Raw genomic sequence first — 26,770 nt, 5'->3', positions numbered from 1 at the left:
GTTCCACCTCTTGTGACATTGATGGTGAGATTTACTCAGGAAAGGGCCTAATGTTTGTGTATCAGTTTGCGCTTTTTTGACTGAGCAAAGCTGAAATATTGCCATGTAAAGGATGAATCCTTTGAGATTTAAGAGCAATATTCCACACCTCAGAAGGGTCTGAGGTTTGAGTAGCTCAACCACTTAGGAAGAGGCTAGCCAGAAAATAAGTTTGCCTCAGGGCAGAGAAGGCTTTAATATATTTGACCCCAATTGACAATCTGAATAAGACCTCAACAAGAATCTGGGAAGTATAACTTGGGTCTTCATTGTGACCCAAGTCTTTACTGAACCAGAAGAATTGAACCTCTTCTGCCTCCTTTCTGGAAGTGGCTGAAGCCTTTAACGCTTTCTGCCAATACCAGAAAAGTTGTCATATTTGCCAAAATGGGACAATACTGAAGCTCAAGAGAGCACAGAAACATTCAAGCCAGGGCATGAGGGTAGTGAAGATAGTCATTGTCCAGAGAAGAGTAAAACCAGTTGATTGATTCATCCAAAAGAGATGCTGTGACCCATGAAAAATGGTGCCTGAGGAACCCATCCAGCCTAAGATGACAGGAGCCTAGTGGCCACAAACAACTGGGCAACTTAGGGTCTAATTAAAGAGCAGCTGAGCCTGAGATGTAATGAGTTTTGGGACCAGAGTGACCTGCATGACCAGTCTAGGAGTGGGTTGTTCCAGGTAATTGAGATACCATGCTCCTAGAAGAGCCAGCTGAGATGATCGTGAAAGCAATTCATCTATCACAGCCCATGGCCAACTTCATGAGTGCCCCCCTTCTAGAGAAAGAAAGGACATGGAAACCTTGCAGTTCTAGAAGTATAAATGACCTTAAAAGTAGCTGTAACTAGCCCTCTGGGCACCAACCCACCAATGTTAGTCTGGATGGGGGCAGTAAGTGCAGAGAGGGTGCCATGTTTGTATTCTTAGGAAGCATGAAATGGAATTGATGGGCATTTGGCAGATAGCATTAGTATTAATCCTGGAGTATTTTCCTGGACCATCGAGCATGTGTATAACAGGACAGCTCAGCATGGTTGCCTTTTGACATAGCAACAGAATGAAGGGATTCTTTCAGAAGGAAAACACAGCTGCCCCAAAAACCCTTTCAGCAACTTCTCTCCTGCCTCCTTGTAAAGGCTGTTCCCCATTCCTAAAGTTCTCTCCCTCCTCATTCCCACTTTTTTTTTAATCCTCTAGGCCTTAATTAAGGCTCTGAAGCACTTTTATTTATGTAGGCAATATCTACCTACATTTATGATACTGGAAGCTAAAATAGATACATTTCTAAAATTTATATTTATTAATTCATTAGAATTACACTATATTTGCATAAATGACATTTCTAAAACTGAAACATTTAGTGAAAAGAATGGCATTGTTTTACATATTTTGCTAATCTCTTTAATGTCTGCTTTAATAGAAGACAGCTGCATTCTGGTGTTTGCTTCTGCATTCAGACTGTTGCAATATGTTGTTTTGGTTCAAGTATAGAAAAATTTGGCTTCAGCCAGTTAGAAAAGGGAGGAGTATTTGAATAGGCAAATAACATTTTAGTTTTATTATGAAAATAAGTTTGATCTCCCCCCAAGAATCCAGGGACCACACTTTGGGAACAGCACTAAAAGGCTTAGTTGGAGTATCATTTCTGAGCAAAAGCTCAGAAATCACTCAGCTGCTGGTAAAAGGCACAGGCTCCCCCAGCTCACCAAAAGGAATCAAGACATCGTCTTGTTTTGCCCGTTTCCTATTCCTTTTTTCCTTATTGTCTTGGTATTCATATCCTAGCACCAGGAATAGAGACGATTTCCTGCAGAGGACCTTCCACACACGTATTCCAATGGGATGGGGGACAGAGCTAGTTCTGGAGACTTCAGAGGGCTCATGGCTCACTCTCCACTAGCAGCGTGGGTAATTTCTCCTCAGCCACATACTAGCCTTCAGACTGGGAATGAAGCCATGTTCAGGAATTGCAGACAGTAGGAAGTTTTCCAGCATCGGCTTGCTTACACCCAGCTCCACCTGTGTTCAATCCTATACACGTTCCATTTAATTCTTCCCCATTTCCTGTAGAATTTTGGGTGCTTTTGCTTGGCAAAAACTCTTGAATATTCTTTTCTTCTCTTTCAGCTGTTTGGCTTTGCATTGGGCGGCTTCGATGTCCTGTGTGAAAGTTTGATGCCTTTTATATTGAGGGACATTTTCTAGGCATTTGAAGCGGAGGCAAAAAAGCAAATCATGATTATAGTTAACCTGGTGGAGCCCACCATCAGTCACTTAAATCTCTAAAGAATAAGCTAGAGGAGGAAACAGAGACTGAGGACTAGAATCCCTGCCTTCTCAAAGACCCCTTCTTTTCCTGTCCCTGGCCAGCTTGCCACTCATTTCCCATATTCCTTGATGGCCACCTCCTCTCTGTCTCAGGTGACCTTATTGATCTGTGATGTCTACCAGACCCTTCTTGCTTAGCTGGACTCCTACAAAAATGCAGAAAACAAGGGCTTCCTTGGGTCTGGCTGCTGCCCTGTGTTATGGGCTACTCCCACAAGCATATCAGTACTTGCCTGTAATTAAAATCACCTCCAGACTCAATATTCATTTCCTCTCCCCTCAATCTTTTTCCCTACTGAAAAATGACTGGGAGCTCAGCACCGTGCCAACCAAATATTTATACTGGCCAGGACTTGGTTATCATAGTTGCTCAAATGATGATAAAACTTCCAACCAATAATGAGCCAGAGTTCACATCCCCTCTGCAGAAGGATTTATTGGGGACGACGTGACTGGAACATTCCCATCCCTTCCCCAACTGGAAATGCATTTCACTTACCTATGCTTGGATGCCCTTGTTCTCTTTCAATCTGTAGACACAGAGCCAGCTCTGAGGGCTTGAACTTGGGTTCCTTTTCTTCCCTTCACCCTTTCACTCTACCATGTAATTCCTCCTTCTGCCCTTTGCACTGAGTTTGGACTTATTTCATCCTCTGCCTTTTCTCTCCTGAGCCCTCTTCTACTTCATTTTCTCAGTAACTGCTGTTCTACCACATTTAGAGTGGCCAGGCCCCAATTATTGGTTGCAGACAGCTGTGCAAAGGCTGATTCTTCCCCCTGAGCTGGCTGCCTTCCTTCCTTCCATTGGGATTTTCAGCCTTAGCTTCCATACCTGAGCTGACTCAGGGGCTGAGGATGCAAAAGCATTGGGTGAGCTGTTTTTCCCAGAGCATATGGCTGGGGATTAGGGGAGTGCCTCAAACTCTCCTTTTTTTTGGTCAGTGAGGGATAGGAAATCTGAAATTTGTGCTTGTTTCTAGTGTACATGCTTGGTTTAGGAGATGTTCTCTGGACTAATTTTTTTGCTTTCACATCTCCCAGTTCAAAATAAGCATTCAGTAAATATTGGAGTTGAATGGATTAAATAATCACATGCAGCTGCTGCCCAAGAGATTCCAAAGAGAATGGGATGTAGATAGTGCTAGTCTAAAGGGATCATTAGGGAGACATGAGATCAAGTTCACCCTGAGTGATTTTTCTATTTTATGAATTTTGTCTCCCTCCCTTCCTTCCTTCCTTCCTTCCTCCTTTCCTCCCTTCCTCCCTCTCTCCCTCCCTCCCTTTCTCCCTCCCTCCCTTCTTCCCTTCTTCCCTTCCTCCCTTCCTCCCTCCCTCCCTTCCTCCCTTCCTCCCTTCCTTCTTTCCTTCCTTCCTTCCTTTCTTCCTTCCTTTCTCGGATGATGGAACTGAGTTCCCAAGGGGGAAATATCTCCCTCAAAATCATAAAGATAGCAAGTAAACTATTTTACTTCAGGATTCTATCCACTACATCAACTAGCTGCCCCAGAATTGTTTGTCTCTTAAAAATCAGCTAGGTTTGGTGAAAAATTATCCTTACATGTGTTTTAAAAATAAAAAAGCTTCAATAAAAAAATCAACTAGGTTGAAAAATGAATAGAGCATTGGACGTAAAATCAGAAGACCAGTATTCAAAACCTGCTTCAAACACTTGCTAATTGTGTGATCCTGGACAAATCATTTAATATCTGTCTACCACAATGTCCTCATCTGCAAAATGGGAGTATTAGTATCTATCTCCCAGGTTTGTTGTGCAAATAAACTGAAATGATGTTTGTAAAGGATTTTGCAGATTTAAATCCTAGTTATTATTACTCTGGAATTGAAGATTAGTCATTTCCTGTTTAGGAATTCACAGGGACTTCTTTCCTTTCTTAAGCATCCCATCCTATGGGGCCAGATAAATTAATTTCTAGTGTTGGGTTGGTTGTTGAATATGAGAGATTTGTCCCTCCCAGGTTGTATGTGAAGAGCATAGGGATTATTTGGTGTCTTCCGAGCTGGTAATGGGGCAAGGAATGGGGCACCACTTTCTCATGAGCACCTTGAGAAAGGATTCAGAGGATTGTGGTATCATTGGTGCTTTCATAAAGGAAGTGGGATGGTACCCATTCATTTTTGTGCTACCTTGCCTCCCTCTTCCAGGTGTGATGCTCACCAAGCCCTTCTGGTAGGGAGTTTCAGCCAGGAATCTCCACGTGTGCAGTTATGTCTCCTCCCATCGTTGCCTCTCTGGATTTCCTGGGTTTGTGACCAGACCTCTCAGGTAGTCAGGAGCACTTAGCCTCCACAGGCCAGGGCTATATAAGAAGATGGTAGAAAGAACCTGGGATTTGGAGTACTGAGTTTTGGGTTTGGATCCTGCTTGTTTACTTGCTATCTTTATGATTTTGAGGGAGATATTTCCCCCTTGGGATCTCAGTTCCATCATCTGCAAAATGGGAGAAGAGCCAGACTCAGTTATAGTGATTTTGGGTCCATGACTTCACTGCTGTAGGGGACTCCTGGTGAGGTGGCTTCTTCTCTCAGGACAGATCAGCAATTGTTCTACAATAGGACCTGGGTTCAAATGCTACCTCTGATGGGCTAATTTAATACCTGTGATCTTGGTTGGGCAAGTGACAGTTTTCCTCTATCTCAGTTCCCTCGTCTATAAAATTAAGGGGTTAGATAAGATCACTTTTGAGTTCCCTTCCCTCTTTAACTCTATGATTCAAGGAGTTACCTGGTTCATTGACAGACTGAGTGACAGCCAAAATTGCTAGCCATCATGAATTCAGAGGCAAGACTTGAACTCAGCTCTTTGCGACTTTGAGACTAACTCTTATTCCATATTCTCCTCCTCCTTTTCTTCCTCCCTCTTCTCTTCCTCTTTTTCCTCCTCCTTTTCTTCCTCAATTATTTCTTTAAGATTTGCAAGGTACTTAACTCATATAATATTCAAACCTCTCAACAATTCAATGAGGTAGGCAATATAATTTCCATTTTACAGATGAGGAAAATGAGGTTGAGGAGGTTAATCAGCTTTCTACATTCAAACAGCTAATAAGTCTCAAAGGTAAAATTTGAATTCAAGTTTTCCTGATTCCAAATTCAACTTTGTTTATTATGTTTGTACTTAAGCAATCCTTCTACTGTACAGGTTAGGATCTTCTAAGGGAAAGGGAATAAGCATTTATATAGTACCTGTTATATACCAGGTACGGTGTCAAGAACTCTGTATATATGATCTCATTTGATCCTGGTAAAAACTTTGGAAGGTATTGGCTGTTATCCCCATTTTGTAGCTAAGAAATTTTAATTTGTGTCTGATTCTTCACAATATCTTTTGGGCTTTTCTTGGCAAAGATAGTGAAGCAGTTTGCCATTTCTTTCTCCAGTTCATTTCACAGATAAAGTAAAACAGGTTAAATGACTTGTCTGGACAGCTAATACCTGCCTGAGGCTGAATTTAAACTCAGTTCTTTTTGGTTCTTGAACCAGAACTCTGTCCACTGGATCACCAGCTATTTATGATTTTCAGGAAGCTAAGACTCCTCCCCTACTTCGGGGCAAAGCAGTGATCTAAGCCATATCTTTCTGGGGGAATAGGGAATTACAGAACGATTTCTTTCAGTTAATCCATCAGGACTGAATTCCCTGACAGGAAAAACATCAACATATTTTCTGCTTTAGTCAAAGCTCAGACAGTGGAGGGCTTGACAGAGCAGGATACTAGCTAATGTGATATCTTGGTTCACTGAGGGGTCACCAGAAAACCTTTTTTCATTTCAGCCCTTGAAGTTAGAAATCTTTCCAAAACGCCTTTCTGTTTACTTTCCCACCCCAGTCTTGACCATCACAGAATATTTTCCTAGTGGTGGAAGCTCCTGCTGGATCTCTGGGGAGATGGGGGGGTGGTGAAACATAGAAGGGGGAGCACGCTTGCTTATTTTGTCATGTAACCCTGCTCTCTGTTTACTTAATAATTCATTCTCCTGAAAACAGAAAGAACAAAAATCCCAGTTAATCGAATACTAAGTGGGTTCTAAATAATCAGTTTTTCTCTTCTCCCCCTTTGGGATCCAACCATCCTGAATTCTCCCCATTTAGAACTTTCTCTAAATTGGCCTGGGTCACAGATGAATCATGGAATCCCAGCCTCTGGTGTGAGTAATTAGAAAATTGGCTTGGCGTCCTTGGTGGGTTTTTAAGACAGTCAATGATACTGCCCTGAGGAGATGACCCATTGCATAGGGCTGGAGGAACTCTCCAAGATGACTGGGCTTAGTGACAAGTCCAGCCGGGAGGTTCAAGCTTGAATGACATTGTTACCATTCCTAGTGACTAGACTGGCTTCTGGGAATGTTAGTGATCCAAACCCTTCATATACTTTACACTAGGCATTTGACTTCTTGTTTATCAACATCCTTCTGTTCGCTCTAACTAGAAAATGGGAGATTTAGAACAATTTTGTTTCTTGCTGTTTCTTTCCATTATTTCATGACAGTGTGTGAGACCAAAGAAATTTTCCTGGCAAAGTATCTAAGCCGAAACAATTCCGTTTGTCCCATTTATCTTCTCTCCTTCTTCCACAGTGGAATATAAGCATGGACCAGAATGTGGCGGAGAATTGAGAGCTGGAGTTTTCTAAATATATAGCTTGTTTTCCTGACAAGAAAGCAATAATCTATATATGATTTGGGTTATCTCTGGATTATTTCTTGTGGGAGTGGAGGAAAAGGGAGGATAGCTGAAGACACAGTTTCTCTCTCTTGACTGCTTGGTTCAATTCAATCAACTTATTAAGCATCTACTATGTGGTAGATATGTTACAAAAAAAATGGGGGGGGGCTGTAAATGCAAATCGTTACTCATAGCTCTACTTCTTACCCTTCTAACTTAGTCATCCCCTTGCTTTCCTGATTGATAAGTCCTTGATCTAGACTATTATTTCATAAGTGCTCATTTCTTACTCTCTGGACTTTTCTATCCCTTCCTCTTCCCTTAATCTCCTCCCATTTCCAAAGCTCCCCCCCTTTTTTTTGTCTTCCCTCATTAGAAAGTAATCTCCTTGAGAGTAAATATCTTTTTTAGCTTATAGTTATATCACCAGATCTTAGACAGTGCTTGGCACATAGTAAACACTAAATGTTTTAAAGTATGAATCTATCATTTATCTATCTGTCTGTCTGTCTCACTGTCTATCTACCCATCTCTCCATCCCATCCATCCACTTATCCACTCATCTCTCTCTCTCTCCATCTGCCTACCTATCCATCCACCCACCCATCCATCCATCCATCCATCCATCCATCTAATCTATCTGTTTTGCTGTCTATCAGTCTATCTACCCATCTTTCCATTCTATTCATCCACTTACCCACTCATCTATCTTTCTTTCTCTTTCTCTCCATCTGCCTACCTAGCCACCCATCTACTCATCTATCCATCCGTCTATCTATCTAGCAATCCATCTATCTATCTTTCTGTCTATCTACCCATCTTTCCATTCTATTCATCCACTTACCCACTCATCTCTCTCTTTTTTTTGTCTCTTTATCTCCATCTGCCTACCTGTCCATTCATCCACTCATCCACTCATCTATCTATCTATCTATCTATCTACTATCTATCTATTCATCTACCTACTCATCCATCCATCATCTATCTGTCCATCCCATTCATCTACCTACCCACTCATCTCTCTCTGTCTCTTTCTCTTCATCTGTCTACCTATCCATCCATCATCCACTTATATATCTACCTATCGATCCATTCATCTACCCACTCACTCACCCAATTCCTTCTTTCTCTCAGTCTGTCTGTCTCTCAGTCTATCTATCTATCTATCTATTTTCCTGCCTGCAAGAAATTTATATTCTTTTGGGATGTGATAAAAGGAATATTGAGGGTTTGAGAAATGAACTATAGTCAGCAAGCCATCATCAGGACAATGAGCTCATTTAAGAGTTTGGAAGGTATCTTGTGCCTGACCAAGCTATCAAAGGTCAGTTTTGTTTCCTGTAGTTAAAAAAAAAATTGGAAATTTATTGTTTGTTCTGTTCTTGTATGAGCATGGTTGAGAAGGACTCAAATTCAGTACCTATGGCAGTAGCCAATAGCACTCTAACTTACTGGTATATAGAATGGCTTTCCTTTCCTATTGGCTATGGGATGCATGTTCTTCTCCTAAATGGGACATATTAAAAGTTATAAGATGATTATGGTAAAGTTACCTGGACAGAAGCAAGAGGGACTCACTCCTATTACTCCTTATGACACTGGACATCTGTGGGCATCAGATATCTTGAAGAGAATTCCATGACAACTCAGGGATGGGCCCTTGATTTGAAGTGATGGAACAAGAGATGGAAATCCTGCAGGGATCCTCAAGATGTCTTCTCAAACTTTCTGTGGATAGTGTGGAGTTCAGGCACTTCTCCAACATTCAAAACTAATTTTATTTTTGACTGCTGACATGATTTCATGGATAGAAGGAATTCCTAGTGAGGAACTTCTTTTACTAACTTGTAGTGTTAGAGGAGAGATTCTTAACCTATTTTGGGCAGCCAGGTGATATAGTGGATAAAGCTTGTAATCGGGAATGCTAGAATTCAAATGTGACCTCAGATACTGATTAGGTGTGTGACCCTGGACAAGTCACTTGAACCCCGGCTTGCCTCAATTTCCTCATCTGTAAAATGGGGATAATAGCAGCACTTACCTCCCATAGTCATTGTGAGGACCAAATGAGATAACAATTGTAAAGCACTCAGTACCGTGATTGCACAGAGTAGATACTATATAAGTATTCACATCATTATTGTGTGCCAAGGACCCATCTCACAGTCTCACAGTCTGGTGAAACCTATGGGCCCTTTCTCAGAATTAAGGTTTGAAGTAATTGTAGGAAATACTAAACTTTGATTAGAGGTGGGAAAATTGTCCAGGGACCAAGGGTGAGCATGGCTGGCCTGAGGACTTCCTCAAATGAAGGTTTGGAGGAAGAACTCACCAGTTGGAGAAGGAGGTAGCTTTTAAAAAAAATTACCTACTGTGTGTAGGACACCTCAAGGGTCCAAGGGTACAGCTTCCTCCCCCAACGTAGCACTTGTCTTTAGTATTTACAAAACATTTGCAAAGCCGGCATTTATAGGATACCTCCTGTGTGCCAGATACTGTGCAAAGCACTTTGCCAATATTTTCTCATTGGATCCTCACAATTATCACTGTCATTAAAAGAAATCTGGGATTTAGATGCAGCTTCTCTGCTTCCTAATTCACCATTCTTCCCACTGATAATAATAACCTAGTAGTCTAACGGATGTTCAGAGTGGGGGATTCTGGGTTCGAGTCCCATCTGGGTTGCACCATCTCTAGGGCAGGCAGATGGTGCCATAGTGCTTAGAGTACCAGTTTCTGGAGTCAGAAGCACTCATCTTCCTACATTCTAGCCTCAGATACTCACTAGCTGTGTGATCCTGAGCAGGTCATTTGATTGATTGCCTCAGTTTTCTCATCTCTCAAATGGGCTGAAGAAAGCAAATCATTCCAGTATCTCTGCCAAGAAAACCCCAATGGGATCATGAAGAGCCAGACACAACTGAGCATTTATATAGCTCCTACCATCCTCCTAATAATCTTGTGAGGTAGGTGCTATATCCCAGTTTTACAGTTGAGTAAACTGAGGCAGAGTGCCCAGAGTCACACAGTTAGTAAATGTCCGAGACCCAGTTTGAAATCAGGAGGAAGAGTTCATGCAGACTCATCTCATCTGTCTTGGGAATTAGCTATGCCAGCTGTGCCAAGTCAGCAGAGGGCAACCCTGGAGCTGAATGGACGCAGCTTAGTGATGGAGCCTTGCTGAGCAATGGTAACTGAGAACAGCATGTGTTGGTATATAGACTGGAAACCCTTTGAGGGCAGAAATTGTTCATTATTTGTCTCTGTGTCCCTAGTACCAAGGACAGTGCTTGGCACACACCAAGCACTTACTATCTGATTGCTGGTGGGTGGATTAAATGGGAGAATACCATCTTCCTGGACTTTCTAGACTCTGATTTTGTCAGAGAGAGAGAGAGAGATTCTTAAAACCTGGGTTTCCAATCAGTCTCTCCCCTTGTGGTATAGTTTAAGATATAGTTTCCTTTCTTATCTCTTTTAATTAGATCCATTTTTGCTTTTGCTTCATGAGATAAGGATGGCTACCCCTGCTTTTTTGATTTCATCTGAAGCATATAAATTCTGCTCCAACCTTTTACCTTTACTCTGGATATATTTCCCTGCTTTAAATATGTTTCCTGTAAACAACATATTGTAGGATTCTGGCTTTTAATCTAGTCTGCTATCCGCCTCTGCTTTATGGGGAGCTTTATCCCATTCACATTTATGGTTAAAATGACTAATTCTGTATTTCCTGCCGTCTTATTAACTCCTGCTTATGTTTTTCTCCTTTCTTTCCCCCTTGCCCCACTCCCCAGTATTTAACTTGTGAGTATGTGGTATAGTTTAAAAAGCACTAGATTTGGAAGGAGGGGACCTGAGTTCAAATTCTGGTTCTGTGTGACCCTAGCCAGTCACTTTCCTGACTTCATCATACAGTCTTCCTATGTGATCCCTAAAATCCTTTCCAGACTCCAAATCTTACAATTTTGTGACAGTGTACTTAATGGGGTACAAGGGGGAGTTTCACTGTATTTCAACACATGCTCTTTAACTGCTTCTCACAGCCAAGGTAGTTATTTGACTGTTTTGGCTCATTGCCCTGTAGACACGTTTGAATAACTTGGACCTAGAAAGTTGGGGCTAAGGAAAACCTCATTTTACGGGGATGGGGGCCTGGAGAAGGGAAGACTTGCTGAAAGCTCGAGAGCAGAATGCCGGGGACTCAATCCTGTAACTTAACACTAAAAAGCGTTTGTCCCTTCTTGCCTCTCACTGTTCCATATGGCCGATCCATTGAGTTGGTCTCTATGGTGGTTCTATTGGCATATACTCCAGCTCTACCTGGTTTGGCTCTTCTCCTAGCTGCCAGAAGCCTGGGCATAGCCACTTGTCCTTCATCTGTTCAGCCATGTCACTATGTGATTAAGGGGAAAGATCCTCAGCTGCCATTTGGTGATAATTTGGGGGACACAGTGAGTAGTAATAGGTGATTTTTTTTTCCTGAGGCAATTGGGGTTAAGTGACTTACCCAGGGTCACACAGTTAGGAAGTGTTAAATATATGATCCAGATTTGAACTCAGGTCAGGGCTGGTGTTCTATCCACTGGGCCATCTGGCTACTCTGAGGAGATACTTCCCCTCACTCCCTGCCCAAAGCACCATTTTTTCCTTCTCTGCCCACCCCTTACCCCCAGCACTAACTCCCTGCTGCAGCCATCAAGCAGTAGATTTCAACCAGAGCCCCATAAAGTTGTTGTACTAGTAATAATAACATAAAAAAATCTCATTGACATGCAATTTCTGGGAAAAGCTTCTGTCAGCTTTTCACCAATAAACCCTTCTGGCTCACCTTCTTCATTTGCAGATGTAAATGCTCAGGGAGCCCCTATCCTGTCAGCCAGAAAGGCTGAGAAGCCCCTGGAGGCCAGGATTATTTATTAATATTCCATAAGTCTGGGAATTGGGAGTGGCCACAATACAAAGACTGCTCAAGTAGTCCCTGCCCAGGTCAGAGCTAAGGGAGCAAGGCTCATCTTTCTGTCCTTCCCATAAGGTTGGTACTTATTTGACAAAAGCATAAGGTCTCTTCCTGGTTCAGGGACTCGGAAAGGCTGTTTGGTTGCCTCTATCTCATCTCCCTCCCTTCCCCTTTCTCTCTCCCCCTCCCTTTCTTGTTTACTCTTTCCCCCACCTTCTTCTCCTTTCTCCCTAACATTGACTCTCTCTCTCCTTTCTCTCCAGCCTTTATGCAAGTCAGACTAACTCTTCCTGTGTCCTCACTGTAAGGTCTGGAACTAATTAGCTTATGAATTAAATCCATCTGCTCAGTGTATTAAAACCAATCCTTAGAGTATCTGTTACGCTTTTAGGGTGTGTGCAAGTAAAGGACACAGCATATAAGCTTTTGACTTTGTAGGGGTGGGAGAGTAGGAGGCAGGTGTTGTAGTGGGGGAAAAAAAACATTGGGTAGACTTAAAAAAAAAACCAACTCCTTCTCTTAGTATTCTTCCTCCTCTTCCTCCCCTCCTTTTTTTTTTTTTTAAACAATCTTTTATTTTTCTCCTTTCTCTCATTTTAAAGCAATTTTGGTATATTTTTAAGGTTCTGAGTTCTAAAATCTATCACTTCCTTCCTTGCTCCCTTTCCCACTCCCTGAGACAGAAAACTATCTGATATAGGTTTTATATGTATAATCATGTAAAAACATTTCTTAATTAGTCATTTTGTACAAGAAGACTCAGAAAGAAAAAAAAGCAGGAAAAAGAGAAAGAAAGAAAGAAAGAGAAAGAGAGAAGATATCATGCTTGAGTCTGTATTGAAAAAATATCAGGTCTTTCTCTGGAGGCAGATAGCATATTTCATCATTAGTCCTTTGGGATTGTTTTGGATCATTGTATTGCTGAGAACAGCTAAGTCATTCACAGTTCTTTATCTTACAATATTACTATTACTGTGTAAAATATTCTCTTGGTTCTGCTCATTTCACTTTGCATCAGTTCATGTAAGTTTTTTCTGAAATCATCCTGCCTTGGTTTTTATAGCACAATAATATTCCATCACAAACATACACCACAGCTTATCCAGCCATTCCCTAATTGATGGGCATCTCTTTGATTTCCAATTCTTTGCTACACAAAAAGAGCTGCTATAAATATTTTTGTACAAATAGGTCTTTTCCCCTTTTTTGGATATCTTTGGGATATAGATCTAGCAGTGATATTGCTGGATTAAAGAATATACATTTTGAAAGGCCTTTGAGCATGGTTCCACATTGCTCTTCAGAATGGTTGGATTAATTCACAACACCAATAATGCATTAGTGAGACCGTATTTACCATTAATTTTCTATGTGACCGTAAGTAGGTCAGTCCTCCTTGATGCACTTATGTTTCTTTATCTGTAATATGATAGAATCAGACTAAATGTTCTCCAATTAGATGTCTCCTTATGACTGAAGAATAGCTTTGGAGAGGGATTAAATATAGTGTGAAAATCATGAGTCCCTATATTCTTTGGCTCCAATGTCCTAGGTTTTCTGTTGTTTGGATGCTGTTAGGGAGGAACACTTGAGAAAATACTAATTGGGCCTTTAAGATCAGACGCACTGGAAAGTAACTTGCTAGATTCTGATGGTGCAAGTTGGTCCCTGAATGAAACTTTTGGGGACCTCAAGGAAAGGCCGATCCATATGCTGGCCATGGTATTGGGTGCTTTTGATGAAGTGGGTGAAACATCATCCCCCACTTCCCGGAATGAACAATTCTTTATTTCATGAATTACTAGCATTATTTTTGTTCCCTTTTTTATTCCCTCTGCTCACATTATCAATTACAATTGCCTGTGGATTCCATTTTAAAAATATCATTTGCCTTAAAAAATATCATTTGCCTCTTTCCCTTGCCTTTATTTCCTTCTTCTTCTCTCTCTACACTAAACACATCCTTTAAACACACAACAGGGTACAATTTGTTTGTTTGTTTATACAGAGAAGGGAAATGTTACCCCTTTGTTCAAAATCTTAGACCACAGGTCTACCAAATTACGTTATCTGATGGGATGAATGAGATGGAAGATTAAACATTTTCCCCTATCCTCATGACTTCTTACACGTACATTCTAAAATAGAAATTATGCTCAAGGGCTAAAGCAAGTTTAGCTACTTCTACTAGGTCATCAACAACCTAAATGAAGTAAAAGCCCAATTAACTAATAGCAGAGAAGGCTAATCCCCAAACTCCTAAGAAGCTCCCTCAGCACCCCTCCATTGTCACCCACCACAAGGACAGGGATGCATAAACTGACCTATAGGCTTGCAACAGATTACAACTCTTTTCCTAGTGCCATGGAAAATAAAAAGGTAGAAGCTTTTTTTCCCCCCCCTGGGGCAGTACTCTGTGCTGTAGCTGACAACTGACTGATTGATACTCCACTAAGGCTGAGGAAAAGAGTCTGGCTTCTAGTTGGGGCCAGTTCTGTTCTCTCACAAGTCATCTGGGGCAAGGACTATGAGTAGTGAAACCTGAATTTCCCAACATAGGAGCAAATGGATTCCCCGACAAGAAAACTGTCACCAAAAGGAAAGGAGTCAGAAGGTGAGCAATGGGGGAAAATAAAGTTTTCTCTCTAGAAAGAAAAGCAGATTTGAACAAATTATTTGTTTCTCAAACACCCCAGTTAACAGCAATACAAGAAAGGTAAACAAATACAACAAAATAATAACAGAGAGACCATTAAGAGATTTCTTTCTAAAATTATATAAGGAGACAAGAGTGAAAACAGAAGACAAATAAAAGTGTTGATAGAGAAAGAAGTCTGAAATATCTTGAATACCCTGCCTAGAGATGAATCAATATTTTTTGTCAGACTGAATTACACCCAAAAGAGGAGAAAGGAGGAAGATAGAGCAGAATATATATATATCTAATAAAATCAAAGATTAACAATAAAAGGGAGTAGAATTTATTAGGAAAATAAAAAGCAGGGATAGTAATCTTTTATCTTAGAAAAATTTAAATCTGAAATAGATTTAATCAAAAGAGAAAAAATAGGGAAACTGCAATGTCATTTGTTATTTAATATTGTTTTAGACTATTTAGAATAATTAATATAAAGAAATACTCAGACTTATGAAGGCTGATGTTATCCATCTTCAGAAAAACAAAGGACAAACAAGTACAGTAATCTTGCATAGATGTATATGAATGTATATATGTATAGGATTATAGATATCTATGCATATGTATTTGTACATATGGAGGTGGGAGGAAGAAAGGGGAAGAAAGAATAAAGCAAAAATTGCACAGCAGAAAACATAAGAAAACCTACAGGGAAGTGAAAAAAAGATGAACAACTGAACCTAATATGTATAGCCTTTCTTGAAATGGAAATTTATTGTCTCATATTTTGAATGCTCTCTTATATTCTGCTGTACACATGACAATGATCTTTTTTTTCCTTTTCTGTTTTTTCTTTCTATTTTGTATTTAAGTTTTAAATAAATTATTTTTTTAAAAAGGGAAATAATTCCTGTAGTCTCACAGGAAAAAAAGAGTTTACAGGAAAGTGTGTGAAAGGAGGGATTGTATAAGGGAAATTTTGTGTCAGTGGAGGCATGGAGTACTATTGATTGATGGGGGAAGAGACATGATCCATAAAGAGAGATGGAGATCTAGGAGTGGGAATAATCTCAAGAATTTGGTGCTTAGAGATACCACCTATCCTGCCGTAGGGTAAGAATTGGGACTCCTGGGGACAACTTACATCCAGAAGTGTGGGAAGGCATGGTCCCAGGGACAAGAGTTCATGGCAAATGGGGAAGAAATTACTAAAAGGAGGGCAAAGGTTAATAATGAACTGTACACTGAGAGATATGGGAAATTCCTACCAGGAGGCAATATCCCCTCCATCATCTGCACAAACTGGTATTTCCAAGAGTAAGTGACACTATAGGAAAAAAACAGGGTCTGGGAGCAATATTTGTAAGTCAGTGGTTATTTAGAATAGGGAACTTAAAATAGGTATCTTAGATGTTTTAATTCCATGAAAAATATAGAGATTAAAAGACCAACTAAGTATAATAGTCATGAATTAAGGAATAAAAGTTTGAAAGAAAAGGTAAATTACTAAGAGAATGAGGATGAGAAATGTTTTTTTTTTTTTAAGGAAAAGGTTTAGACAAGTGAAATTTTTAAAAAACCAACAAGTTAAAAAGGAAGGAGAAGCAAAGGCCTTGCCTACTTAACTGAGAGGGAAAGAAAGAGAGGAAGAATTAAGTAGATAGATTAAAGAAAGAAAGAAAAAGGAACAAATAATTAAAATACTAAAACAAGGCAAAGGGATGACAAACCAAACAATGTCACCAAATTTGGGGAGCATTCAGCAGCAGAGTCCTTTTTTGAGGGTACAGCATGAGGACAGTTGCTGGAAATGAATTCAGGCATTGAGGACCCTTCTAAACTGATACCACTCAAGTATTCCAAATCAGGGGCATAATAAAAATAAACAAATAAAAAATCAAAGCAGTGGAGCCACTAATCCATACTAAGAATTCCTGCAAAATACATATTGATTTAATTTTAAAATGTAATATTATTGGGGGCAGCTAAGTGGTACAGTGGATAGAACAGCAACCCCGAAATCAGGAGGACCTGAGTCCAAATCTGGCTCAGACACTTAACACTTCCTAGCTGTGTGACCCTGGGCAAGTCATTTAATCCCAATTGTCTCAGCAAAAAAAAAGTAATTTTATCTATGTTTTAGTTTTATTCTGTTAAACAGTTCCCATGTATATTTTATTATTTCACTCTAAGTTGAGTCACACTTAGAAGTGGGGTATTTGGATATTTCTGTTTCAGCTTTATCCTGCATTATTTATTTCTCTCTACATAGTCTGCATTCTAGCCAAATCCCATCTCTCTTCAGCCTTTCGATGCTGTCCTTTCTCAGGGCCTTTGCTCAGACTGTTCCACCTGCTTGAAATGCTGTCCCCTCATACTGTTGAATTTCTCCCTATCATTGAAGGTCTGCCCCCAATGCTGCCTCCTCCAGGAAACCTTTTGTGGTTCCTGTTGGCAGTGAGCTCACATAGTACCTTGGGCACACTCCTCTTAGGCACTTAGCATGTATTAATTTACACTCTAGTTGACTGATTCATTATGTCTCCCTACTATTCAAAGCTCAATTTAATTTCAATTCTACAACGTCATTAAAAAGTACCAAGACCTGTACTGGGAAAGAGATCTAAGTCCCGGCCTCCTAGACAAGATAGGTTGAAAAGTAAACGCACAGAAGATCCCTGAAAGTGGAGAATAAGCCATGTTTTGTCTAAACTTGATCTCCTCCCCAGCATGGAACACAGGGTTCTGCCCACAGTAGGCACTTAACAAGGGTTTGTAGAATTTGGTTTAGACTCTTCATCCATTTACTCATTAGCATGTAATAGTGATTATTTAAACTATACTCTAATGTCATTATAGATTTTTCAAAGAGCTTGATTGACAGTACTTTTATTCACAAGGTACAGAAGGAAGAATTCTAGATTTGGGGTCAGAAGAAATTATACCCAAATCCTACCTTTCTGGGGAAAATCACTTCAGTCTCAGTTTCCCAGTTTTGTAAACTGGGAATAATGGCAGCATCTATCTCATAGCTTTATTCTGAGTCTCAAATGAGACAAACTAATGTGTATATACAATTGCTACAATTTCTTCCTGGATGCCTTTTAGCAACAAGTCAATTAAAAACCCAGTCTGGGTGATGAGAGCCATTTTGTTTCATGATTTAACAAAGTTTCTTTCCCCTTCTAGGAGTGTATCATTGATGAGGACTGTGGGACAGGAAGATACTGCCAGTTTTCTAGTTTTGAATATACTTGTGAACTCTGTAAGAACCAACAAACAGTAAGTACCCAACTTCTGGAAAGACCTGACAATGACAGTTCCCCTGATCTGGCTCGCTTAAAAATCTTTGTGCAGACACTTCAAAATCTGACGTTACTCGCCCTTTCTGGCTCACCAGAGTCCATCCTCTTAGGAAAATGTCACAATTCCAAAATCCTGTGTACACTGCTCAGTGAGCACTCCACAACTCTTAGTATTCCTGGAAATACCAAAGATAACAATTTTTTGGGATCAGATGATGGGAGAAATAAGTCTGCAGAGAAAACTCTTAAATCCAGTTCTGTCTGTTTCCAATAATACAGACTCCTTCTTCACTGGAATATCAAGTTGGGGAGGACCAGTAGCACCTCTGCATTCTAACCAGATTGGAGATTTGTGGGGCTATTCGTTCCTGCTTTAAACCTTTAGCCTTTAACTTGAGTTGGAGAAAGAAGGAAGGTCTTGTAGAGAAATGCCCCTGAAGACTGTTTAGATATCTAGAGTAATCAGTTATTTGCCAATAACATAGGGATAAATACATTCATTAATATACTAGACATGTTTGGGAAATAAGAATACTTATTATTTAGTAAGAAACTCTTAGTAAATTATACTTACTAAATACTTATTATACAATACTTAATAAAAGCAATAACTCCCATTTCTTGAACAAAATATTATTCTGAATTTAATACTCTCCTCCCTAAACTCCATATACAAAGAGAAAAATTCTCTATTATATACAATTTGCTTTTTAAAAATATATAATAAATTCATCTTGTTACTTTCAAAACTGTCCTGTTTTTCTATTCCTTAGGAGCTTTCTTCTATGCTTTTTCATGCATTTTAAAACTACTTTAATGCCCCTTCTTGATTTCTTTTTTGGCAACATCATCACTACCTTCCCCATCTCTCTTAAATCTCCTTACCTGCTTGCCCCCCAAAAAAGAATGCAATTCTTTTAACAAACAAGTATAGTCTAGCGAAAAAAGTCTACATATTTGCTAGGTCCAGAAACTTGTGTATCATTTTCTCTGAAATCTTTTTTATTATTCTGATCACACAATAATATTCTATTACATTCATATTGTTCAGCCATTCTGACTGATGAAAATTGCCCTTAATTCCAATTCTTTCCTCTAAACAGAAAGAACTGGCATAAATCCTAATTTTTTTTTTTTTTTGCTTACTTGGTGTCTTTTTTTTTCTTTGATATCTTTGGGGTGTAGACCTATTAATGATATCACTGAATCAATGAGTACATAACAATTTAATGAGTTTGGTGGGACAGTTCCAAATTGCTTTCCAAAATGTCTGGACCAATTCATAATTCTTTCTCTGATGCACTGATTTTCCTCTCTTTTTATAGCCATTCTAAAAATTGTTATTATTCTTTTTTTTGGGGGGGGAACCTTTGCTAATAAGATAGGTATAAGGCAGAATTTCAAAGTTGTAATTTGCATCTTCCCAATTATTAGTGATTTGAAGCATTTTTTAACACAATGTTTGACATTTTGATTTTTTTCCTTTGAGAGCTAACTTTTTGTAGCCTTTGACAATTTATTTATTGGGGAATGGTTATCATTCTTCAATATTTGAATCAGTTTCTAATATAGCTTAGAAATGAGACCTTAAACAAAGAAATTTGCTACAAAGATTTTTCCCCAATTAATTTCTTTTCTGCTCATTTTTATCTTATTTTGGTTTGTACAAATTAATGTTATTAAAATGAGCTATTATATCTTTTATAATCCTTTCTGTCCCTTGACTGATTGAGAATATCCCCCTTCCCCCACCTCATTGATGCAGAAGATTTTTTCCTTGCTCTTCCATTTTGTTTTTGATTTTGAGACGTAGGTCATATATTTATTTGGAGCTTATTATGGTATATGGTATAAATCTTGGTGGGAGACTTAATTTCTGCAAGACTGATTTCTAGTTTTTCCTGAAGTTTTTGTCAAATAGTGAATCCTTACTCTAGTGGTTGCAGTTTGAGGATTTACAGATTATGTGCACTTTCATTTACATAGCACTTGCTTTTTACAAAGCAATTTCTTCAGATTAATCCTGTGAAATAATTTTCATTTTATAGATAAAGCAACTGATATTCAAAAAAGGGAAAGTATCTTTTCCAGTACATTATAGTTAATGGTAGTGCCTAAATATAGGCCCAGGACCTTTGAATTCAAATTCATGGTTATTTTGACGTTAGCAAAATTTCAAAGTTAAATTATTAAGCTGACTTTGCTATTTCTTTTTCTTTTTTTGCTATTTCTTCAAATAATCAGTTTGTAATGTGAATAATCAATGAGGTCCTAATTGAGCTACTCTGCAAAATCATAAATCTGGTACATTAGTTTTTTCTAAGGTGAGCCTCTCTCCCAATCCAAATTTATTGTTCACTGTTGGTTTTATATGCAGAATTTTCCATATCCTTGGGACTGAGCTCAGAGTCTTGCCATTTACTATTAATCCATTAGTTCCACCTATTTTCCCTATCTCTGTCTTGTTCTAACTTCTGTTCAGGCTTGGGGGCCCTCATTTCATGTTTTCCCCTCCTTTTTTGTTACTTTTCTCAAGCTCTGCTCAAGAGATAGCGAATGCTGTGGAGACCAGCTTTGCGTCTGGGGTCATTGTGTAAAAGATGCTTCAAAAGGTAGTAACGGGACCATCTGTGACAACCAGCAAGGCTGCCAGCCTGGTCTGTGCTGTGCTTTTCAGAAAGGTAGGTAAAGGTTTCTTCTGTCTCAGTTTGAGTTGTTTTCTGTAGGTCTGAGAAGCCCTATTTCAGTAAGACAGTATCAGACAATAGGATATAAGCAATAAGACTATTTATTATTTCTGGAACCACAGAATCTCAAAGTTTCAAGGGACCCTAACTATCTAATCCAATCCACTCCACAATATTCCTGACTATCCCTGAAACATTGAGGAAAGACTAAGGTATTCCACTCCATTTTGGGATGGAACTAAATGTAAGAATATTTTTCTCAATGTATTGATCCCAGTTTTTCCCTCTGGGGTCAAGCGAAGCAAGCTTAATCCTATTTTTGCATGCCAGTCCTTCAAATAATGGAAGTTATCTACCATGTTTCTCCCCCATCAGTCTTTTCTCTGAGGGCATCTAGTTAAATCAAGAGTGTTAAGGAACTCCTACAATATCCCAGACACTCCAGTAATAGGTAACCTATTGCTTCCTGAAGCAATCCATTTTAGATTTTTAGGAAATGTCTTTTTGTATTCTAAAATCTATTTCTTGGCAATTTCTCCCTATTATTCCTAGTTTTCTCTTAGGGAGCCAAGCAACAGAAGCCAAATCGTGTGTGTGTGCACGCAAGTACACATGTGTGTGTCTGTCTGTCGTCTGTCTAGAGGTCTAGAAGCAAAGACTTCAGGGACTTCCTCAAAAGAATATGAGATGATGTACTATATTTTTCCTTCCTAGAAATCCCCTGATCTCTAGTTTAATATCAAAATAGAAAGAATAGTTCTCAGCTGAGTAAGTACATTTTTTTCCAAGAGCCAAACCTCCTCACTCCCATCCTCAGGAGACTAGAGGAGCAAGAAAATCATTATAATAGTGATTTCAGAGTTGTAAAAATTGGACTAATTTTTAAAAGTCTTTAAGATTTTTTTTTTGCTCTATTTTTAATTCAGGTTCCAGAAATAGCAAAGTACAGCAAGTCATCCGATTGATTCTTTCATCATTTGTTCAATAAGCATTTATAGGCTCAGGGAATATAAAGACATGTCTTTTTCCTCAACAGTAAACATTTTATTTGGGAAAGCAAAAACAAAATATAGAAAATTGGATGCAAAATATATGCAAAGTAGAGAAGGGCACTAACATTTGAGAGACAGGGAAATTTCCTATGGGAGATAACATTTGGACTGAGCTTGGAAGGAGGTGATAGAAATAGGAATATAATGTTAATGTATCAGAAGTAATACACAGGCCAGTCTGGCTGGAATATGGAATGTATGTAGAAACAGGTGCTAGAAGCCCAAAAGAGTAGGCTGGAGCCATATTTTTAAGCACTTAAAAGTCACAGAAGAATTTGTATTTTATCTCACAGGCAAAAAGGAACCATTGAAGTGGTTCTCATGCATGGGAGTATCATGGTTAGAGTTGTGCTTTAAATATATCAGTCTGGCTGTTGTGTAAAAGGTGGTTTGGACAGAGAAGGAATGGGAGACTGGGAGAGCAACATGGGGTTATTGCAGTGGTACATGGGAGAAGTAATAGCATCTGAGGTGGAAGGATACCTACAGATGGGAAAAAGGGGAAATATATGAGATATATTGTAGAGGTAAAAGCAGTTTTTAAGGCTTGGCAATTTGGCAGTACAAGAATAAGAAATCAAAGGTGATTCTGAGGTTGGGAACATGAGTGACTGATGGTACTCTCAATAAAATAGGGAAGTTTGGAAGAGATCAGTTTTGAGGGGCAGAAAGTTCTGTTTTGGATATGTTGTTGGAAATGATTATAGGATATTCCATTGAGAGATCAAAATTGGAAATTATTTGCATAGAGATAGTGATGATTGACTCCATGGGAGCTTAAAAGCTCATAGAAATTGTAAATAGAGAAAAGAACCTTGGTGGGGATGGGGGAGCAGTTAGATGGTACAGTGGATAGAGCAGCAGCTCTGGAGTTAGGAGGACCTGAGTTCAAATCTGGCTTCAGATACATACTTGATAAGGTTGAGTAAGTCACTTAATCCAAATTGCCTCATTTCCCCTCCTCTCCCCCCAAAAGATAGGAACCTTGAGGATATATTCATGTGTAAGAGGTGGGACATGATGACCAAAGAAAATGAAGATGTAATCATGAGAAAAGAGTACCACAAAAATTTAGGGAGGAGTATCTAGATCATAGGAGCAGAGAGAGTAAACCAGCAGTCTCAAATGTTGCACAGATCAAGAAAGAAAAGGAATATAAAATTCTTAATATAAGCAAAGCAGTACAAAGTACAAGACAGTCCTTGCCTTTAAGACTGGTACATTTTCATTGGGATATCCTTGGTAACCTGGAACAGAGCAGTTTCTGTGGAGTAATGAGGTTGAAAGACTGCAATGGGATATAAAGTGAAGCACTTTATTGTACTACTAATTATTTAGGATCAGTAGGAGTGGGAGCTAAGCAAGTAGAGGCAATGAAAGTAAATTTCTCTCTCTTTTTTAACCTTCTGGGTAAGCCCAAGGGTACATGATATTTCTTCTGTATCCTCAGAAGATGTAGCTCAGAGAAAAGTCCAGTAAGTTTGTTGCCCTCTTGCAGGACTCCTGTTTCCTGTGTGCACACCACTACCAGTGGAGGGCGAACCCTGCCACGACCCTTCTAATAGACTGCTGGATCTCATCACATGGGAGCTGGAGCCTGAAGGGGCCCTAGACCGATGCCCGTGTGCCACTGGTTTAATCTGCCAGCCACACAGGTGAGTTTTCAGAAACAAACAAACAAACCAAAAACATTCCTTCAACAAGAACACACCATTTAGACCACTAGGTCCAGCACATCTCACAGGGCTATCTTATTTCAGTTTTTTGGATCCAGGTCTAAGTGTTACTTTGGTAATTTCAAAATCACAGAATCTAAAAACTGGAAGGAGAATCGAGACCCTCTACATCAACCCCATTGACTTCTTCTATGGCACTGTCTAATCTTTGATGGACACTGCAAAAGTCCTTCTCATATGACAGCCTTTACAATGTTAAACAGTTTGGATGAGTAGGAAGTTATCCCCAATAATGAGGACATATCTCCCTCTAACATATTCCATTGACAATAATTCTATTAAGGGCCAAGCAGTGTAAGACAGATTTGTCTCCTACATACCAGTCCTTCACATTTCTCAGTGGTACAGTGTTTCCACTGTATTGTTTCCAGAGCATGGACTCTGGAGCCATAGAACCAGATTTGACTTAATTACCCATGTGACATTGGGTCAGCACCAAGTCTCCCTGTTTCTTTGATAAAATGAAAAGGTTGGACCAGGTGGCTGCAAAAATCTCTTCAGGTTCCAAATCTATGATCCTAATTTTGGCACAGTGTATAGAATACTGGACTTGGAATCTGGAAGAACTGAATTTAAATCCTGTCACAATTACTAGCGGTGTGACTTTGAGCAAATTATTTTTCTCGGTCTGTTTCCTTGCCTGTAAAATTGTGATAATTATAGCAGGATCAGGTGAGATAACACATGTAAAAGTGCTTTACCAACTTCAAAGTAAGATATCTCCATCCAGTGGGTAGCTGGATTATTGAACCAGTATGGAGAGTGAGTAAATGTAATTACTGATTCAGATCAATTGAATATGTCAGGTGCTCCTTGGGTTTTTCCATGTATGGAGAGAGAAAATGCCTGCAGTAGCCCTTGTGTCCTTGTTTTGGATAATCTTGCTTGAGCTATGGATGCAGAGCTGAAAATTAGAACCGGATTGCTGCTTCTGAGTTGGGAGCTGGTCTCCATTAAAGTGCTAAGCCAAAGGTTAACGTAGTCACTGGGGAATTGTGACCAAACTTAGCTGCTTGCTTTCTAGGCACAGCTTGGTGTATGTGTGCGAACTATCCTTCAATATAACAAGGCGTGAAGACAAAGAGCATGCACTGACCAATGAGGGCCTTCTATTCCGCTTGCTGCCTGGAGCCATTATTGAGGACCAGCAAGATGGAGATCTTGTCGGGGAAGTCCGTAGGGAACTGGAAAACTTGGAGAGAGATCTTTCAGAAATCTCTATAGATGAGCCTTCTGTGACCTCTGATGTGTTTTATGTAGATGAGATTTAAATCAACAAGGACAACTTTGTAATCTAGTCTTTTTACAACTGTAATTTTGTGTATATTGTCTTGCTTGTCTAGGCCCCAAACACATTCACTATTGGATAGAAGTGCAATTCAATAATATATTTTGAGGGAATATTCTTCATGCATGTTCAGATGAGGATTTTTTTTTCAGTGTGTTTTCAGTTAATTTACACATCTGGACCAAAAAAAAAAGATTGCAGTGAAAAAACAATTAGGCTTGCTTTGCTTTTGGCCAGATGACTCAAAATTATAGGTATAAAAGTGAATTCTTATTTTTGCACTTGCTCAGCTTAAATTACCCCCAACATTTAATAGAAATCTTAGGAAAATGATATATCCTCCCTTTAAATTGGTCTGCAAGATTTTGATAGGATGAGCTGTAAAGGGAAACAATTTTCCCCACCAATGGTTCTTTAGGGACAGTGAACTTTAGCCATGTACAGAATTCCTTGTAATTTTGAAAATATAATCATGATGAAATGGCAACAACTGAAGTTTCTGAGTATTCTTTATAGTAAGAATCCAGCTATGCAAATCTCAAATCTTTTGGGGATGTTTTCTACTAGTATAGCTACCAAGATGCTCAATTAGTGGCAATACTCTATTACTGCCACCATTTATATATTTGCTTGGAGAAATGGTGGCCCAAAATTATCTTCAATCAGCTCCACAAAACAAACAAAAAACAACTGTGACTAATGCACTAGAGAAAGGGAATATGTGACTCTTTTGAAGGACAGCTGAAATGAAATATACCTTAAATTCTCTCAATTTAAGCATATTTATTCATCCATAATGCATTCTCACTGTCTGCACATCTAACTTCCTGGTAGAGACAGATGGTATTTCAAGAGTTCTTTTATGGCATTAGTCTGAGTAACCTGATATGATTGAGGTAAATTGCAAATACTAACAAAAGGTTGACTTTGTGTAGTTCTGCTTCACTTAAATCTCATTTACTTGCAAGTCAAGACATCACCTTCATGATGTCACTGGTCCTTTTTGAGAATAAAGAACAATTTTCCTCCTCCCCCTCCAACAAGACCCAAGGATGATTTAGGACATTTACAACTTATAAAATTATTACTATCGAGTAAACCTTAATAAAATGGAAAGTTCTGAGTTGACTAATTGCTGCCCCATCAGGATTGCAACTTTTTTTAAAACATGACTACTGTAATTGATGCCAAATTTTTAAATTTTCATGAAAAACTGAGACCAATTCTTAGATTGAGATGAGATATGAGAATCAGTGTGGTTGAGAGAATGGAGACTGGGTCTTGCTGACACACAATGGCTTTGCTACTCAGGGAAAGTAACTTATCAGTGACAGTGCAGGAACGCTGCAAAGATGCTGCAGATGTGCAGATAGAATTTTCTCCTGTGCTGTTCCCTATACCAACAAAATCATGAATCAGAGCCGTTATCACTAGCCTCTCCCCCTACAAAAATGGCTAGGAATTATCTCAAAAAATTAATTCACTGCCTTTCTCCTCAACAAAACCTACCACTCACCGTCAGCCTTTTTGACCTTGCTGCAGCTTTTAGCAGTTGCAGTCAGGTTCCTCCTTGGCTTCCATGACACTACTTTTTCTTTCGTTTCCTTTACTGGTTCATCATCCTCTTCCACCCCTTAAATCATGTTAGGGCTCTTTCTTCTTGTGACAACTAGGTGGCAGACTGGACAGAGAGCACTGGAATTGGAATAGGGAAGACCCGAATTCAAATCAATCCTGATACAAGTAAGGTGACCCTGATCAAATCATTTAAGTCACTTTCAACCTCACTTTCTTCATCAGTGAAACGAGAGATTGGACTCAGTGATCTGAGACATCAAAAACACTGGCCACCTTCAGCCCACACTACACACCCAAGATTAAAACGTAATTTGGAAACATTTAATAAAATATGCTACACATGATTTCCCAAGTCAACATGGAACCTGCAGCTATTCCTGTGTACACCTTGGTAGCCCTCCTCCCTGACCTTGAATTTGACTCCTCTGGTCAAAGTGGAAGCTCTGACCCTTGCAGGCGGCCCTCATCC

The 26,770-nt window shown here is 39.3% G+C and overlaps 1 protein-coding gene and 1 long non-coding RNA gene across 2 annotated transcripts in view; one reads left to right on the top strand and one right to left on the bottom strand.

Annotated features, from left to right (window-relative positions):
• The window catches only part of DKK3 (dickkopf WNT signaling pathway inhibitor 3), a 63,630-nt gene extending 38,417 nt beyond the window's left edge, over window positions 1–25,213 (top strand). The window contains exons 5-8 of the mRNA XM_051965721.1: window positions 17,845–17,937; window positions 20,497–20,641; window positions 23,198–23,354; window positions 24,460–25,213. Coding sequence (XP_051821681.1) covers window positions 17,845–17,937; window positions 20,497–20,641; window positions 23,198–23,354; window positions 24,460–24,706 — 642 coding nt within the window. The 3' untranslated portion in view covers window positions 24,707–25,213. The remainder of the gene's footprint in view (window positions 1–17,844; window positions 17,938–20,496; window positions 20,642–23,197; window positions 23,355–24,459) is intronic.
• On the bottom strand, window positions 1,582–3,075 carry LOC127540831 (uncharacterized). Its single transcript, XR_007948295.1, has 2 exons — window positions 2,874–3,075; window positions 1,582–2,247 (listed from the first exon to the last, which is right to left on the bottom strand). It is a non-coding gene; the product is annotated as an uncharacterized LOC127540831 (long non-coding RNA).
• Window positions 25,214–26,770: the final 1,557 nt, after the last annotated feature.

The sequence above is a fragment of the Antechinus flavipes genome, chromosome 6 (genome assembly GCF_016432865.1).
Source record: "Antechinus flavipes isolate AdamAnt ecotype Samford, QLD, Australia chromosome 6, AdamAnt_v2, whole genome shotgun sequence".
NCBI lineage: Eukaryota > Metazoa > Chordata > Mammalia > Dasyuromorphia > Dasyuridae > Antechinus > Antechinus flavipes.
This window is presented reverse-complemented; position numbering and strand designations above follow the sequence as displayed.